Here is an 18,259-nt window from a genome sequence, read left to right on the forward strand (position 1 = left end):
TGTTCCCCACCCCCCACCCCCACTACTGCCAGGAGTGTCCCCCAGTCGTTGTGGCAGCCAGAAATAACACCCCATGAGGGACAGTGTCACTTCCATCAAAGCCTCTGGAATAAAAGGATTTGTTAAGGTTCCGAGATCTTTGAAACAAGGCTCAGAAGACAGTTAGCGGAAGATCCTAGGCCCCTGGTTTCGAGCAGTCGCACCGCCTGGATTCCCAGTGCACAGCGGGTAAGGGAGCACGGGCCAGGCTGGAAGGCAGCTGTGATGATCTGTCGAGCAGATGCCTGTCTGGTCACCACCAGGCCGCTGCTCGGCCCCAGACCATTGTCACGTATTGGAATCCAACCCAGCATTGTCAGCTTTTCTGATGTTTCAAGAGAGGGCAGAAATCCTGGGTTTTAGATGTAATCTCCAGGTATTGAAATGTTGCCTGGTATTTCAAACCAAACAAAGAAAACAATCTACAGAGCAAACCAAACATCCATGCACTCGATGGAACCAATGGGCCCCATTGTGACCTCTGGTTTGCATGAAGGACGTGCCATCAGTTTAGGGGCTATCCACTGCCCGGATGAATGCTCCTCTCTGCCTTGGGGTCACCCTTTAACCCTTCTTCCATTTTCCCCATGCTTCTTCCAGATTGCCTATGCCCCTGCAGCCGTCCAGAACATCCCTCTTGGGTTAACTTGGCCCCATTCTCTGGTCCTCTTCTTTCTTCCCAGCTCAGCTCTCCTGTTCTGACCACTTTGGCTGGTCACTAGGACATGTTATTTTGGATGGAAACATGGTTTGAACAGCTAAGTTATCAGCATTGGCTTCCGGAGCACTTGCCCCTACAGCCATGGTTCTCAACCAGGGGTGATGTTTGCCACCCATGGGGCATTTGGCAATGTCTAGAGACAGTTTTGGTTGTCATAGGGTTGTTACATCTAGCAGGTAGAGATCACAGGTGCTGCTAAACACCCTACAACACACAGGAAAGCCCCACAATAAAAAGTTAGCCACACCAAATGTCTATAGTGTCATAGTTGAGATCTGTCCTTGGAGGTATCCAGAAGGCTTTATTATTGAAGCAAGACTGGGTTGTTCGGTGTACCTGTCACCATCATACCCACCAGCTGGGGCTGGAAGGAGCGTGTGGGTCAGGGCCCGAACACACTCCCCCTGGACCTCTGTGCTTAGTCCTCAGGAATGCAGCATTTGGGGGTGGAGGTCTGGGCTCTGGGGCCTTGGGCAGTGTCAGGGATAAACAAAGATGCATGGACAGATTTTAATTAGTAAAATAGTGTTGCAGTAGGGAAGAGAGTCCAGCGTGAACTGAACTCCACTGAAATTTGCAGAGGTGACCCAGCACTTTAAAGGGAGCATGAGGGACAAGGGAGGGGGTGAGTGGGGACTGAGTAGAGTCAGGGAAGGGGAAAATGACAGAAAACAGGAAGAGGGGTTCGGTCCCTGTGAAAAACCTGTCTGGGTTTGCTCAGTGGCGCCTACCCAAGTTAGGCACCTCCCCTCCCACAGAGGTAGGGACATGAGGCCTCTGTCTCTGGTTTGCTAAAATAAATTACATTTTTGGCAGCCTGGAGTCATCCTGGGGATGTGCCATCGAGCTGTCAGAAACTGTGTTAGTATTTGCTCGTCTGTGGAGGCCAAGGTTGAGGCCCAGTAGAGAAGGGGCTCAGAGGGGCCTGGCTAGAGTCTGGTCAAGGGGCACATCTTTGTCTGAAGGTCACTCTTCCTCCCCAAGGATGGTTCAGGACTTCAGGGTTCTGGGTTCCTGCTGCCTCCATGAAAGTATTTATCAGCACCCCATTTCCACTTGGCCCAGATTCTACCCAGTGTGTGTTTATTGTATGTGTCAGTAAAATATAAATCCACATGCCTGGCATATAGTGAAATGTCCCACCTGAGAGGTGCTAAACGTTTTATTTCATTAACGACTAGATATTCAGGATTACAGATATGCATTGTGTCAGCGGTTCTCAAACTTACTGGTCTCAGGGCCCCCTTACACTTTCAGATGTTATTGCGGACCCCCAAAGAGATTTTATTTGTGTAGGCTATATCTATTAGTCATTTCTATTTATTGAAATTTAAACTAAGGCATTCTTAAAATGTTTATTAGTTTACTTAAAATGACAATAATAACGCAGATGTCTATATAAGTAAAGATATGACAAAGACAAATATTTTTTACAATAAAAACAAACATAGTTAAAAGAGATATTGTTGTACATTTTGTCAAATCTTTGTAATACCTACCTTAATAAAAGACAACTGTATTCTTACGTTTGCTCCTGCTTTTAACTTCTTGTGACTTCACACATCATGTGACCTCTGGAAAACTCCACTGTATGCTTATCGGAGAACGAGGGGGAAAAGGAAAATAACAGCTTCATATTACAATGAAAATATTTGGACCTTAAGGGTCCCCAGAAAGGTCTGTAGGGCCCTTCAGGGCCCCTAGACCACACTTTGGGAACCATACCTTGGACCATCATTGCAAACATTCTATTTTGATAAATTATAATGAGCATTTATTAAGTGCTAGGCTAAGTGCATTACATGCGCCAACTCTTTTTAACTCTCATAAAAGCCCATCGTATAGTTACGAGTTGCCATGCCTGACTTACAGAGAGGTAAACTGAAGCTCCCAAAGTCGGGCACTGTGCGCTGTGTGCAGGGCCCCACCGTTCGCAGAGGGCCAGAAGTCAGACTTGAACGCACGGCACCTCGCCACCGTGCCGTTCCCGAAGATTCAGGTCTGCTCAGCAGGTGACCAGACTCTAGCTAATAATGTCAGTTGAATGCTGAATGTGACCAAGCCTCATGCTAAATATTCTTTTGTTAAATAGGATTAAATAAGTACTTAGCATTTCATCTCTGTATCACCTCCACAGAGTAGGTTTTCTTACCACCACCACACCCCCCCCATCCGCCCCCGCTTTTGTAAATGAGAAAATTGAGTTCTAGGAAGTAAGCTTCTCTCCCTCTATCTCAGGGTGAAGGAGAGGAGGCTGGCTTCCAGGCCAGCTCTATCCATCCAACTTCTTCCCTCCTCGCCCCATGCTGTGCTTCATGTTAACATAAATAAATTTGCTAAATTGCACCAGGCTTATTATTTAAGGTTTTGTTAAAGCAGGGCCTGTTCATGCCCAGCGTGGCCCATGGGTTTCTAGGTGCTGGGCAGCCCAGCTACGTTTTATGCATGCAAATGAGCCCGGCAAGGGGCCTTTATTAGGTCTATTTGCATTGGCAGCCTGGGTAATTGCATGTCTTTGTTGGGTGCAGCCACGCACACTGTGCCTCCACCATTCCTCTATCCTGGCACTGGGGTTTTTTGGAAGCAGGTGTGGGTTCCTCCCCCAGTGTCCTTCCCAATGGCCTTGGTCACCTTGGTGATTGGAATAGAGCCTCAGACACTGAGTTCAACAGCAAATAGCTACTCAGCTGTCTGCATATCCTCATGGCACAAAAGGACACCTTAGGTTGCGATGAGTGAGTGGTGGGACAAGTGCCCTCACGTCTGACCAGCACCACTGGCAGGGGTTTCCTTTGGCACCTTTCATATTCCTAATAGCTGCAGGGGGGGGCATCATGGTGTTGGCAGCATGGTCTGTGGATCCTGACTGCCTGGGTTCAATTCCTGACTCTTCTACTTCCTAGATCTGGATTTGGACACTTAACTTTCTTGAGCTTTAGTGCTCTCATCTTAAAAATGGGGAGAATTGTATAGCATCTCCTTTACAGGGGTGTCATGAAGATTAAATGAATTAGTGTGCGCAGAGAACTTGGAAAAGAGCTTGGACATTGAACTGCTTGCTATATGTGTCCTTTCTAATAGATGCATATTTCTTAAGCACCTTGGCTGATGGATGAGGAAATTGAGACACAGAGATGAACTGATCTGTCCCAAGTCTAAGAGCTGCCAGAGATAATGATCAAAGGATGAAGGAGAGGGAAGACTTGATGCCCTTAGGAGCGTCCATCTATTCCTCGGTCCCTGGTCTCTTAGAGTTCATCAAATTAGTTCTCAGTAAGCTGAGATGGTAGAACTTTGTTAGTCGATCATATTGGTTAATGACTAATTCAGAGAATGTCTAGTAGCTCACACTTAAGACCTGTCTCTTTATAGAGGAGAAAATTGGACAGTTGCTAAAGCAAGAGAAGAACCCAGGTCTTCTTCCTCCAGGTCCAGTGTTCTTTCTACACAAAAGTAAGAGTAAAGGTTTATCAATGAGCTGATAGTTTTTAAAAACACAGTAACTCACCTCCACCCTTCCAAACAAGGACGAAGGGGACCTCGGTTCAATTGATGGAGTGAATAGAGATCCATCCCGAAGTCTGAACATTAGAGAACCAGGGAAAGACAGAAACAGACCCAGGTGTCTCTCAAACAGCAGCCTGGGTCACGTAACCTGCCTCTCAAAGCCATATTGTGTTTCGTGTATTTCTTCCTGATTGAAATGGGATCTAAACATGCCCAAGGTTGAATGGGAATGGAGGACATTATTGCATTTAATTATTTCTCTGGAATAAAAATGGATTCTAACAGCAGCTTAGTGGTAAGGCAACAGCAGAGCAATTAGAGTTTTGAAGCTCTCGTGCAAACATTTGAATGTGCAATCATTGTAATAAGTACATTAAAATAAAATAAGTCAAAGGGTTGCATTTGCATAAACAACCCAAGGTGAGAGTATGGGATCAGTTAAGAAAAAAGAGGATACAGCTAGTTGATCATAATGAGGAATAATAACCAGTCTGTCCTCCAGGCGGAGACCACCAGGGTGAGACCGTTGAGGCCCAGTGTCAATTAGTAGCGAACCTCATCTGGTTCACCGCTCATTCTTCCCTCTCCTTGAGTGGTGGGTACGTGTTGGAAGTTTTACATACATTCATCCTCACCAAAATACCCATGAGGTAAGGATTATCGTCATCCCCATTCTCCACATAAAGAAACTGAGGCATGGAGAGCTTGAGTCACTTCATTTCTAGTGGTGTGGCCTTGGTCCAGTTGTAGAACCTCCATCTCCCATGTCTTCATTTTCTCCCCTTAATTAGGACTAATGCTTCTTGCTTAGTCCTTCTGGAGAGGATTGGGAACACAAGGTGTGTGAAGGGCCAGCAGAGGTGGGTAAATGGATCCTGAGGATGTGACGGTTATCCTGAACATATTTGCCTAGAAACCTCTCAGAGTTGGTTTTTATAGGGAAGGGAACCTGGGCTTGGATTTCTGGATCTCAGGTCTCCAGAAAAAGGTGAGGAAAGCTGAGACATGCTTGCCTCTGGCAGGCAGGTGAAGAGTTAGGGGGGATGGTGAGGTGATACCTCATGTTCTCAGAGGTGTGGATGGATAAAGACAAGGAGTCATATCCATACAATGGGATAATAATTAAGTCCTAAAAAAATAAAAAAGGAAATCTTGCTATTTGCGACAACATGGAAGAACCTTGAGGACCTTACACTGAGGGACATAAGCCCATCACAGAAGGACATACTGCCTGACCCCACTTAGGTGAGGAATCAGAAATAAATCCATAGAAGCAGAAAGTAATACAGTAGTTTCCAGGGGCTGGGGGTGGGAAATGGGGAGATGCTGATCATAAAGTTTTGATTATATAAGCTGAGTACCGTCCCGAGGTCGTCTGTACAACACTGTACCTACAGATAGCGATATCGTATCATACACTTAAAAATGTGTTGAGGGTAAATATGTGAAGTGTTCTTGCCACAAGAAAATAAAGCTTAAGAAAGAAAGAGGGAGAAGGGAGGGAGAAAGCAGCTACTGTAGAAAACAGCATTGACTCAGTGTGACAGGAGGTCTTAGGCCTCTGGATGATGCCTGATCCTTCCTGACTATGCTTTTTTGGACGTGATCTCATGTCTGTGAGCTCTTCATTCCAGAAGACGAAATATTTCCCTCTCCTTACACTCAAATCTTCTGATTTCCTGTGGCAGCTGAGTGGCGTCTGGGGCCAAGTGGAAGGCCACAGGGCCACATTGAGCCCATCATCCCCATTGCGGGGGCCTCTCTGAGCAGACGATGCGCATAAATCAAGAGTTGTATTGGAATTGATGGTGAAGCCTGGTCCTGATATCACAAATTAACCAGAGGAATTGGCTATTCTCAGATGGTCATATTAGCTTCGTCCATGGCAGTGTTTTCTGTGTCTGGTTTGGCTGAGGTTCTGCCAGAAACTGCTGCAAATGCGAGCTTTTGAAATCAGTGGTTTATGGAGGTTTTCTGCGCAGGGGGCCAAATTGTAATCCTCAGTTAATGAGGAAAGAGAACAGCCCAAGAATAATATTCAGGATGCGTCTGGTGAGAGAGGATGCAGATGGCTGTAAGGACAGAGGCTCTTCTGCTTACTCTCTGCCCTCTCATTAACTCCTAAAAAACGAGCTTAGGGACAGAATTTAAATTCATGTTCTTGGACAGTAGGCGTCATTGAACTGATTTTCTGACTCTTAGAGACAAAAAAAAAAAAAAAAAAAAAGGCTGCTGAAGCAGAGGACAGCTGGAAGGAAGAAAGCAGATCAGATTGGATCCTATATTAATCAGGATGAGCTAGACCATGCTGCAGTAACAGAGATCCCCAAATCTCACTGATGGAAAGTGACAGAGGTTTCCGCCCCTGGAGGGTTGGTGGAGTCTCTGCTCCACACCGGCCCCACTCAGGGATACACGACCTTTACTATCAAGAGTGTGGCTGGGTGCTGTGGGAAAAAGAAAGATGTGGCAAGTTGTACCATGGCCTCTGTCACTTGTCTTGGCCACAGAAAGTTTCTTGGCTATGCCTGATTTGCAAGGGATGGGAAGTATAATCTTACCATGTGCCTTAAAGGAAGAGGACTGAAATATTTGTCAAGCACTTTCTTCAATACCATCTCTTCCCTGGCATCCAAGTTCCATCCCAACCTAGGCTGTAAGAGCAAAGAAGGAGATAACCCTCCCACTTTCCCATAGGGAAAGGGGAGCTAAATGCTTCTTGGTTTGCCTCTCAGCCAAACAGAAGAGACACTGTACTGTAGCAAGTTTGAGAATCAGACATGTGCACATTCACTTCCTTCCCCAGATGACTTTGGGCAAGTTACCAAACATCTCCAAGCTTTTCCCCCTCCCTGTAAGACGGGAGAATACTAGTATCTACTTTGGAGGTTGTATGTGCTTAAGAATGTTGTAAGAACACGTTGGCTCCTCTTTCTGTTAAAACGGCAAGGAGAGTACCTCCTAACAGGGTAATTGTTGATACACAATAAGTAGGACCTGTGAATTACTTAGTATGTGGTGCCTGGCTCATGGCAGGTGCTCAGGAAGTATATCTGAGAGGCTGCTCAGGATTCTTTAAGGGCCTCTGGACAGAAAGAAGGGGAAAGAGGATTATCAGTGGGGTTCAAGGACAGAGATATAGAATCTCACTGAGGGGGTTTCTTGCAAGTCTGTGTGGGGTGGTAAGAAAGAACCAAACCAAGTGTCAGAAATGGAAGGTCCCTGTCACCAACCTGGATATACTGTCAGCTGCTGCATATGACCAGCAACCACTCCGAGACTCACTACAGACTCAGCTCTCCCTTCTTGGTATCTTCTTTATTTCCTCCTACCTACCCCATTGCCCCCCAGCTCCAGCTGCGTCAGGCTCCTGGTGTTTCATGGCCGCTACTTACTGTTCTCTCCCTCTTTGTGACTCCCTGCCACCTGATGGGCCACCAGCCAGACTTAAGAAGGCTATTTGCAGGTGACATGCCTGTCCCAGATCCATTTATCTGGGCAGAAGTAGATGGGAAAGGAGCCAGATCTTGTGGTACAAAGCCGGACTGCAGTGCTTTAGGGGACAGGGGCTTAGGGGTCCAAAGGACGCTGCAGCTTCTTGGAAGTGGGTAGTGGAATGGAATGAAAATAATAGCAATATTCAACTTACAGAGTGGCCACGAGGGACCTTAGTGTTTGCTCTCACTCTTCCAGCTTCTTCTGAATAGGAGAAATCAGTGCTTGATGCTGGGCAGTTGGTGCAAAGACAAGAATGGGCTGTCACATATGGCTTCTTCTCCAAACCACTGCTGAGCCAAAGGGAGTCACTGGGAACACAGCCAACTAAACTGAGCCCGGGGGTGGAGGGCGGGGGCTTCTGAATTCACACTCCTGGAGGGCTGTAGATATACTCTTTTTCTTAAAGGGCCAGATAGAAATATTTTAGGCTTTGCAGGCCAGACAATCTCTATTGTAACTGCTTACCTCTGCCATTGTAGCATGAAAGCAGCCCTAGATAATACGTCAATGAACAGGCATCACCATGTGTCAATAAAAGTTCTTTTACAAAAACCAGTGGCAGGGGGGAATTGGACCACCAAGTAGTCAGCTGACCTGCTAGAGAAGTCACCCCCAGGTGACTTAATCAGTTCTGCCCCACATACAGACGTCAAGAGTCAAAGCTCAAACACAAGAGTATCACAAGTTTACATGTCTCCTGGGATTCATAGTAAGGGTCATTCTGGGAGGGGCACATTCCCCTTCAAGATACCCAGTGATGTCTCTCCTTCAGAATTGACTATGATGCTGTATGATTCCTCTTATGGGCATAGATCTATGAACATATCCTAAAGGCAATGGAATGTATATAATATCCTACCAATATTTTCTCCCTTTATAACTTTAACACAGCATTGCCAGCCCTTAAATAAACCATCAAAGCACTCTCTGCTGAAATTTAAAAAGGAAGCTGGAACCAAATGTCTGTAATCCAATGGCAGAGACAGTCAAGGAAACTTACTTGAAAGGAAGGCATGGTTAATAACAAGCATTGAGACTGATAGTCATCGTAATTTATTGCCTGCAAAAGCCATGTTTTTTAGTTTGAATGCCCTGTGTTTTGTGGAAATGAGTCCAGAGAGAAAAATCTTACCTGAAGTTAAGCTCGTAGCAAAGGTAGGGCCTAAAACTAGGGCCCAGACTTGCAAACCTCTGTGCCGCACTCTCCAAGGGCCAACCTACTTGTGTGATCATTCAGTAAAGTTTCTCTTCCCTGGTTCTTTCCCATCTTCTCCAGGATGGCTACTTCTCTCACCGGCCAAAAGAGAAAGTGCGAACAGACAGCAACAACGAGAACTCGGTCCCTAAAGATTTTGAGAATGTGGACAACAGCAACTTCGCACCGAGGACTCAAAAGCAGAAGCACCAGCCTGAGCTGGCAAAGAAGCCCCTGAGCAGACAGAAGGAGCTTTTGAAGAGAAAGCTACAGCAGGAGAAGGGGAGGGGACATTCATTCCCAGGCAAAGGCACCAATGAGGTGCTGCCTCCTGGTGAAGGAGCTTCAGTGAACAGCAGCCGTGGGAAGGATGCCCCCAGCCAGCCCCACGCCAGGAAAAGCGGTGGTAGCCCCCCTGAGCTCAAGTATGACCAGCCCCCCAAGTGCGACATCTCAGGCAAGGAGGCCATCTCTGCCCTGTCCCGTGCTAAGTCCAAGCACTGCCGCCAGGAGATCGGGGAGACCTACTGCCGCCACAAGCTCGGGCTGTTGATGCCAGAGAAGGTGATTCGGCTCTGCCCCCTGGAAGGTAAGTTCCAGCCCCTGAGGTTGGGAGCAGCATCTCCTCTCCAACGCATCCTCCTTCCCAGTCCCTTTCTGTTCACATTCTCAGACCTGCTGAGAATGACCACCCTGGTTTTCAAACCCCAAATCAGGACACAGGATCTGATTTGTTTGGTACTCCCTGAATTCTGAAATCTTATATTAAAAAAAGTATTTCTGAATCAAATTACCTTTCATTATAGCTTTAGCTAGTTGCAAAGGATGAAATGTGGTGAAATTAGGGCTCGTGTGGAAGCTACAGAAGGTGAGGTAACTATATTAATATAGTTTGTTTTCTGACTCAGCAGAATATTGAGATTAGAATTGACAAAGGTATTATTATAATTGAATATGATTCGAAAGGTTTCTAATTGGTGGCATTAACTTTAGATGCTCTGGAAAATGACCTTCCCATTTTCTTCCATCTGAAACTCCTTCCTTCTTTCCATCCTTCATCCCTTCTTTCCTCCCTTCCTTTCTTCCTTATTTTCTCTCTTACTCATTTTCTCCTCCCCCCTCCCCTCCCTCCCTCTCTCTTTCTCTCCCCCTCACTCCTGCCCTGTGCTGTTGACCAGTGATAAATCATATCTCTTGCTCTGAGAGACCAGAGGTATAACAGAGATGCTGCATCCTCCTGTGTTGAGAGAAAAGGCCAGAGAATCAAGAAAGCCAACTGCAGAGCTGATCTTGATGGCAGGGTGGGGAGGTAGGGGGCTTTCAGTCCCCCTGACATTGGTGGATTTAGAAGCCAGGCAAGGAAGACTTTGCCAAGTGCCCTCCTTACTCTGAGCAGCTACTGTATTCCTGCATCTGTCTTGATGCAGAAGGGAGGTCCATGGTGAGAATGGCTTCCAAGGAAGAGCAGACTAGAAGGTCCCCTAGAGAAAGCTTAATGCCATTTGTTCACTCGACAGATGGCAATGCAAGGCCCATAGAGGGAAGGAGACTTATCCAAAGTTACCCAACTAATTATAGAGGCTGAACTTGAGCTAGAATTCCAGGCTCCTCATTTTGAAAAAGTGCCCTCTATTTACTATTAGTAGTCACAGAATAATGAAGGATTTGGAACAGGTAGGGAGCTGTGATGTGTGCTGAGTACATAGAGAGGCCTAGAAGGACGTAGGGCAAGCTCTTCATGTGCCCCTCCCCCAGGTAGGGTGCAGTGAAGACAATGCCAACTTTTACTCAAGTTCATCTGTGTTGTATTATTATGCCTATATAACACTTTCTTTTAAATAGAAAGATTATTTTTAAAAATTCATTTCTCCCTTCATTCTAACACCTTATCTAAGTTGTCCAAGTGGTTCCCATATTTATTCCTACCATTTTTTTTATCCTCACCCAAGGACATACTTACTGATTTTAGAGAGAGGGGAAAGGAGGGAGAGAGAGAGAGGGAGAAAAACATCAATGTGAGAGAGAAACATCAATAAGTTGCCTCTTGCACATGCCTCGAGCTGGGACCAAACTCACAACCCAGGCATTTGCACTGACAGGGAATCGAATTTGTGACCTTTTGGTTTACAGGAAGACGCTTCCACCAACTGAGCCACACCGGCCCGGGCCATCCTTATTCTTGATGGGCACATAGAGTATAGGAATAAGGACGTGGAGGGGGAATTTCCCAAATGTTTTGTTAATCAGTGCATAGCCTGGCAAAAAGTGATAGAATCTGAGTTGACTGCTCTTCCAAGAAAATAATACTGGGCATACACTGCATACCAAAGGTCAACACACTTTTTCTGTAATAGGCCAGAGAGTAAATGTTTGAGGCTTTGTGAGCCATGCAGTCTCTGTCACAACTACTTAACTGTGACCTTGCAGCCCCAAAGCAGCCCTAGATAATACACACACACATGCACTTGGTTATGTTCCAGTAACACTGAATTTACAAACACAGGCAATGGGCTGGATTTGGCCTGCGGCCTGTAGCTTGCTTACCTTTGCTAGATACCAGTCCTGTATACAGTAGTGTCCCCCATTATCCGCGATTTTGCTTTCCGAGGTTTCAGTGACCTGCAGTCAACCATGGCCTGAAAATGTTGGAATACTGGAAAATTTCAGAAATAAACAATTCATAAGTTTTAAATTGTGCGCCATTCTGAGTAGCATAATGAAATCTCACACTGGCCCGATACATCCTGCCTGGGACGCAAATCATAACTTTGCTCAGTGAATCCACACTGTGTATGTTCCCTGCCCATTAGTCACTTAGTAGCCAGCTGGGTTATCAGATCTACTGTCTTGATATGACATTGCTTCTATTCAAATTACCCTGATTTTACTTAATAATGACACATTTACATAATAATCTTTATTACAGTATATTGTCCTATTCTATAATCAGGTATTGTTGTTAATCTCTTACTATGCCTAATTTATAAAGTAAACTTTATCGTAAGTATATATGTATAGAGAAGAACATAATATATATAGGGTTCAGTACTGTCTGCAGGCTCAGGCATCCACTGGGAGTCTTGGGTAAGGGGGGACTACTGTACTAGTATATCTGACACTGTTTGCACTTCCATTACAATGAATCCTCGCACCAGCCCCATGAGGTACATCGGTTATCAGCCCATTTTGTCTATGAGGAAATTGAGGTTTAAAGAGGTTTCATACTTGACTAGAGGAGCAGAGCTAGTAGAGGGCAGAACTGGGATCAGAACTCAGGTTTTAGAGCCTGCATCCTTTTCCAGAGCTTCTCCCTCTTCAGGGACTAAAGATTGCTCTTTAGCTCAGACTGTCAGCTCTCAGGGATGTCCTGCAGCCTATATAGGCTTCTGTATCTCTCTGTCATCAGTACGGTTGCAGTTAATGGGGAACAACAGTGCGGATGTTGCCAGTGGAAGCCAAGGGTTCCTAGGCTTCTCTTGGCCATACTGAGTCATTCCTGTTGTGGTTTTTCAGCGCCAGGGTTTCCCTATGGCCTTTGCTGCATCAGCTAAGGTGGCACGGCCTCCCGGGACCTCTGAGCTGGTTAATAAGATTGGCATTTAAGAGCCATTGCACACCCAGCCCCGGCAATGCTTTAATTTGCTGCACCATAGCCTCTCCCTTTTGCAATAAATTTACTGTGAATAGACTAATTGCAAAATAACCCTAATTGGATAGTTATCAATGAACAAGTTCCCGTGGAACAAAACAGCTTACAATTAATAGCATTTAAGCCATAAACTATTCTTCTGCAGAAAGCTAAGATGTAATTACACCCCATACAGAGATTGTGTTCCCTTTCTGGAAACTGTGACACCCGGATTTCCCTCTGCTTAGGAAGGATTTGAGCTCCAGCTCAGTGGTCCTTTTATTTCCTGCTAAATGAGGAAATGGAAGTGGGAGGGGAGAGAAATTTAATACGTGGGGTAACTATACATACGCACATGCACGCACACAGATGTACACACTGTGCTTGTTGTTTTGCTGAGCTCACCATCACCCAAACTTCAGCCAATATGAGGCTGGAAGTTGAATATAATTAAGGAAACAATTCCTCTTGGCCTGAGGTCTGAAAAATTCAGAAGAAAATAAGTTTTAAATGTTGACTTTTGTAAAGGGTTCCTGTTCCTCCCACCCCAATGCCTCCTGTCCCCTCACCCAGCACCACTCAGTGAAAAGGAAGAGTCTAGATCCCCATGAGATGGTTTGCTTCCTGTGAAGACAGTCCTTGCATATGTGACTTGTCCACTTCACTCTCCGCCTCCTGGAAAAAGCAGCTGGAATGGTGACCCATTTTCACAATGAAAAGCGGGATCTGCAGACCATCCATTAACAACCATGAGAGTGAGATGTAGTGAGGTGGGGCAGGTGCACTACCTCGTCAGCCCCAGGCTGACCCCACTGTGGGCCTTCATTCTTCCAAGAGCCCCTGTGCTTACTGTGGCAGCCAAGCCACCAACCCCATTCACCCTGCCATTCCCAACCCAGGCCGCTTCACATACCCCCAACCCCTGCAATTACCTAGGCCTCCTCTCCCTTCCTTGGGCTCCACATTCCCCCAAGGGCCACCAGTCACACCAGCTGGACCTCCCAGTGGTTCATGGAAATGATAACATGTCAGCTGGAAGGCCAGCAGTGGCCTGGGCTGGAAAAAGAAGTTTTCCATCCAGAGATCTTCAAGCACTGGGTTTTGAATCCTGGTTCTGCATTTACTAGCCATGGGACACTACCCTGCCATTGCCTCAGCTTCCTCATCTGTGAAGTGGACACAGATCCTCATACCTTGTCCTCAAAGGACTGTGGCTGGAATGGGATCATGCACATAAAATGCTTGGTGCAGAGGGGGCTCGAGTAAAGCGCATGTGTTGGCTCTTGGCAGTAGAGATGACCGTGGTAGCGGTGTAAATGAGGAGGACACTGGGAAGCACCAGAGGCCTGCTTCCATGGTGACTTCCCACGGCCTAGCCACATCTTTCTCACTCTATTCTTCAGGTGTAGCCCCAAGTGCCTCGGGCATTTCCTCATCCCCCAGCACTGTTGCCTCATGCCCCCCACTTCATCCCACCTTGCCTGGCTATCACCTCTTTTTACACCAGATTGCAGCCTAAATGTCACCTCCTTAGGGGAGCCTTCCCAGACCACACCTTCTCCAGAAGCCTTAGCCACAGGGGACACACTGACCTGGGTGAGAGGCAGAGGTGGCTTTTCCAAAAAGCGTCTTTCCTAATAAAGACTGTTCGACCTATAAGAGGCATTCTGCTGCCAGGAGCTAGGTAATGCAAATTTTCCCTCCTCATTACATTTGAAATACATAAGGAAGCTCCCTCCATCGGCCCTCATGAGCCTCCCTCCATCTTGGGTTAAAATGTCCCAAGAAAGGCCCCACTGGTTGTCCTGGTCCCTGCTGCACTTCTTCACTCTTCTCTGTGCCAGGCAAAACTGCGTGCAGCCCAGATGTCCAGGTGAGGAATGAGAGATGAAGAATGTGAGAAGTTTTGGAGAAAGCAATCGGCTGGGAGATGGGGTGGGCTGGCTGTGCCTTAGCAGGAGCTCGGGGCCTGAGCAGCTGAGTGAGGTGGCAGCTCTCCAATGAGGGATGAGCAGGACTCTGAATCAGCTGACTGGCTGCAGGGTTGCAAGCATTTGCACATGACTGGGAAAGCCGGCTCAAGGGTCAGAGTGAGGATAAACAGAAAGGAGGTTTCTGATAGAAAGGCAACTGTCCTTGTCTTTACCCATCAGCCTTTGCATGAGGCCAGAGACACTGGACAAATGGGCTCTGGACAAAGGTGGCTGGGGGGAGGCTGGCTGCCAACTACAGAGAGAGACTGGCAGATGGCACTGCCAGCTGCAGAAGGGCTGTCTCCTGTATGTCTGCACACACTGGGGGCAATGGGGTGACTGCACAGCACAAGTAGCATGAAAGCGTGGCTGGCAGCCTGGCATGAAGGGATATGGAAACGTGGATATCAGCTGGGCCACTCTGAATGTCCCAGGGCATGTGCCTCAGTTTCCCCATCTGTTGGCTGGAGACATGGCTTTCTCCCAGATCTTCTGCTGTATCACTCAGGATAATACAGTGAGGGAACAGCTGTGAAAAACGAAAGCGGTGCCACACTAATAGGGGTGGTGTGCTGAAGCCAAATTGATCCGCACGTGGCTCGGCCAAGTGGGTAGAGCTGACTTGCTTTCCAAAAGGCCAGGCTTGCAGAGGACACATCCGGACCATTTTTCATCTCCTGCTGGGGAACGCACTAAGCCCAGTAAAGAGGAGGCTTTCAGTAATGGTTCATTGAGGTTAGCAAAACTGGTCCCAGAGTTGTTTCTTGGATGTCCTTAGGAAGGAGAATGAGACTAATATGGTGAACCCAGAAAAAGTCAGCAGATGTCATTCAATGTCCAAAGCCAGGGCTCTACAGACATTCTCCGTGAAGGGCCCGATAGTCGATACGAGATTTCGCAGGCCACATGGGCTCTGTCACGACTACTCAACTCCACGTGAAAGCAGCCACAAATGATAAGTAGGTAAATGACCAGGGAGGCTGGGTTCCAATAAACCTTTCTTCATCGTTACCCAAATTTGAATTTCATATAATGTTCCTGTGTCAGGAAATGTTACCCTTTTGATTTTTTTTCAACCATTTAAAAATGTAAAAACCATGCTTAGTTCACAGATTGCACCAAAACTGATTCTAGGACTCAGGGACGTAGCAATGAACAAAAGCAGATGCCTTGTCCTCATGCACTCTCTACCTCCACACAGCTCAGGGCACCATGGTCATTAGTGGAAGATGGGTGGAGCCTCTGGGAGGTGAGGCGAGCATCGCGACAGCTCCACGTTCATGGAGCTTCCGCCCTAGTAAGAGAGACCAGACATGACAAGTGGACCAATGGACCTACAATCCACTGTCTGGCGTGATAAGAACTGTGAAGGTAAACAGCAGGGTGAGAGAGCAGGAGGACAGGGAGCATTTTAGGTAGGTGACTACAAGAAGAGGAAACAGTCACAGCAAACAGCCCAGCATGTTCCAGAAGTGGCTGGGTGGTCAGTGTGACTGAAGCAGGGCACAGGGAGGAGAGTGAAGGAGAAAGGGTCAGATCCCAGGAATGGACCACAGCAAGAGGTTCCAAGGTTTTCAATGAGATGGGCGCCATTGAAGGAGAATTGAGCAGAGCTTTAATATAAGCTGATTTCACTTTTTTTTTCCTTGATGCTATTGTTTAAAATGTTTATGTCTGTTGTTTTATTTTACTTTATTCTACTGTGGTAGAGAGAGAGAGGAAAGGAGAAAGGGAAAGATGGAGACATCGATTTGTTGTTCCACTCACTGATGCATTCATGGGTTGACTTCTGTATGTGCCCTGATCTGGGATAGAACCCACAACCTTGGCATATCTGGATGCCACTCGAACCAACTGAGCTACCAATCAGGGCTTAATATGATTGTAAGTATGTAGTACCGTATTGCTGTATTTAGGCACAATGTTGTGCAGCGGATCTCTGGAACTTATTCATCTTGCTCAACTGAAGCTTTATACCCATTGAACCTCCTTTCCCTCCCCCAGGCCCTGGCAGCTACCATTCTACTCTCTGCTCTGAATTCTAGTATTTTAGATTCTTCATATAAGTGGAATCATTCAGTGTTTGCCCTTCTGTGTCTGATGTATTTCACTCAGCATAATGTCCTTCAGGGCCATTCATGTTGTTGCAAAATGCAGAATTTTTTTTTCTTTTTTAAGACTCAGTAATATTCCGTCGTATGTATACACTTCATTTTTTAGTCCCTTTACCTGTCGGTGGACATTTAGGTTGTGTTTATATTTTGGCTATTTTGAGTAAAGCTGCAGTGAACATGGGAGTGCTGATACCTCTTTGAGGTCACGAGTTCAATCCTTTTGGATACATACCCAGAGAGATATCACCCCATACACATTGGCATGGCTGGTATCAAAAGCAAAAGACAGCAGGGTTGGTGAGGATGTGGAGAAATTGGAACCCTTGCGCCCTCATGGTGGGAGTGCAAAATGGTGCAAGCACTATGGAAAACAGCATGGAGGTTACACCAAAAATTGCAAATGAAACTACCACGTGGATTCAACAATCCCACTTCTGATCTGACTTAGCTTTAAGGAAGGAGTGCAAACAAGAAAGTCATGGGGAGGTTCTTGCACTGGTCCCAGTGAGAGGATATGGTCGGAGGTAAAAGCTGTTAGGATTGGCCAGTGGATTGGATGGGGTGACCATCAGTCGGTGTTGTGGGCTCCGGGGTTTCTTAGGGACATGAAGACCACACAAGCTGATACTTCATTTATTGAACTCCAACCATTTAATGCGCCCGGCAGCTGTGGCCAACAGTCCCCTATGGCCTCCCATTGGGAGATGAGTCCCAACAAGCCAATTCCATGTAGCCTTTTCCTTCTAAAGCACTGTGGTGTTTTTCCAACCCTGTCAGTCTGGGAATCAGAAAGAAAGGCAGCTGCCACCCACAGGGCTTTTTAGAAAGCTAAATATGTAGTTATGGGAAATATCATAAATGCCCCCTGCACCTCCCTCCCACCTCCTTCTCCACCCCCTCTTCTTCCTCCAGGAATGTTCTGCCAGCTGCACAGTTCTGCCACTCACTTTCAAACTTGTCATTAGGGTGTGTTTGTTCCCTAACTGCCATGCCTGAAAGCAAAGCAGAGAGGTTCAGGCGCAGAAAGAAGATGAAAACACCAGCCCCTGAAAGAGCGTCATTAATGCCCTTCCCAGCCATCGTCTGGGCGCACCCTTTCCCAAACTTCAGTCACACATAAGTGCCTCCCAAGCCAAGTGTATTTGAGACAAGAGGATCATGGTTAGATGGATTTGTTCCTTTTATGTGCTCACAATGACATCTGTAGACTAGGGCTTTGGGCGTGTGTTTATAGTCACGCATTTGTGGACCACATTGCTTGGAGCACCTTGTCCAAGAGCCTGACTAATCGGCCTCCCTTTTGTCTGAGCCTAGGAGGAGGCTGTGGGGAAAGGGGTGACTCTTCCGAGTTTCTGGGCAGTGGGACAGAGCCTAGAAGTTGGCCTAGCCCTGGAGTTCATAGATGCATGCACCCATTCCTTCCTGGGGACCCTCCCCTGAGTACAGCCCCCTCCCTCCCTCACACAGCCCAGGCCAGCCTTTGTGGCTAGGAATGTCACAGGCAATTTGGGATTACTAATAATTTGGGTGCCACAGTTAGTAAGTTTCTTTTTAATAAGTCAGAGCAAAATCATGATTCTTTTA

General features: G+C 46.7%; 1 protein-coding gene across 1 annotated transcript in view; it reads left to right on the forward strand.

Moving 5' to 3' along the window:
* The window catches only part of XYLT1 (xylosyltransferase 1), a 302,709-nt gene that overhangs the window by 156,762 nt on the left and 127,688 nt on the right, over positions 1-18,259 (forward strand). The window contains exon 3 of the mRNA XM_053929510.1: positions 9,042-9,549. Coding sequence (XP_053785485.1) covers positions 9,042-9,549 — 508 coding nt within the window. The remainder of the gene's footprint in view (positions 1-9,041; positions 9,550-18,259) is intronic.

Source organism: Desmodus rotundus, chromosome 1 (genome assembly GCF_022682495.2).
Source record: "Desmodus rotundus isolate HL8 chromosome 1, HLdesRot8A.1, whole genome shotgun sequence".
Classification (NCBI taxonomy): Eukaryota; Metazoa; Chordata; class Mammalia; order Chiroptera; family Phyllostomidae; genus Desmodus; species Desmodus rotundus.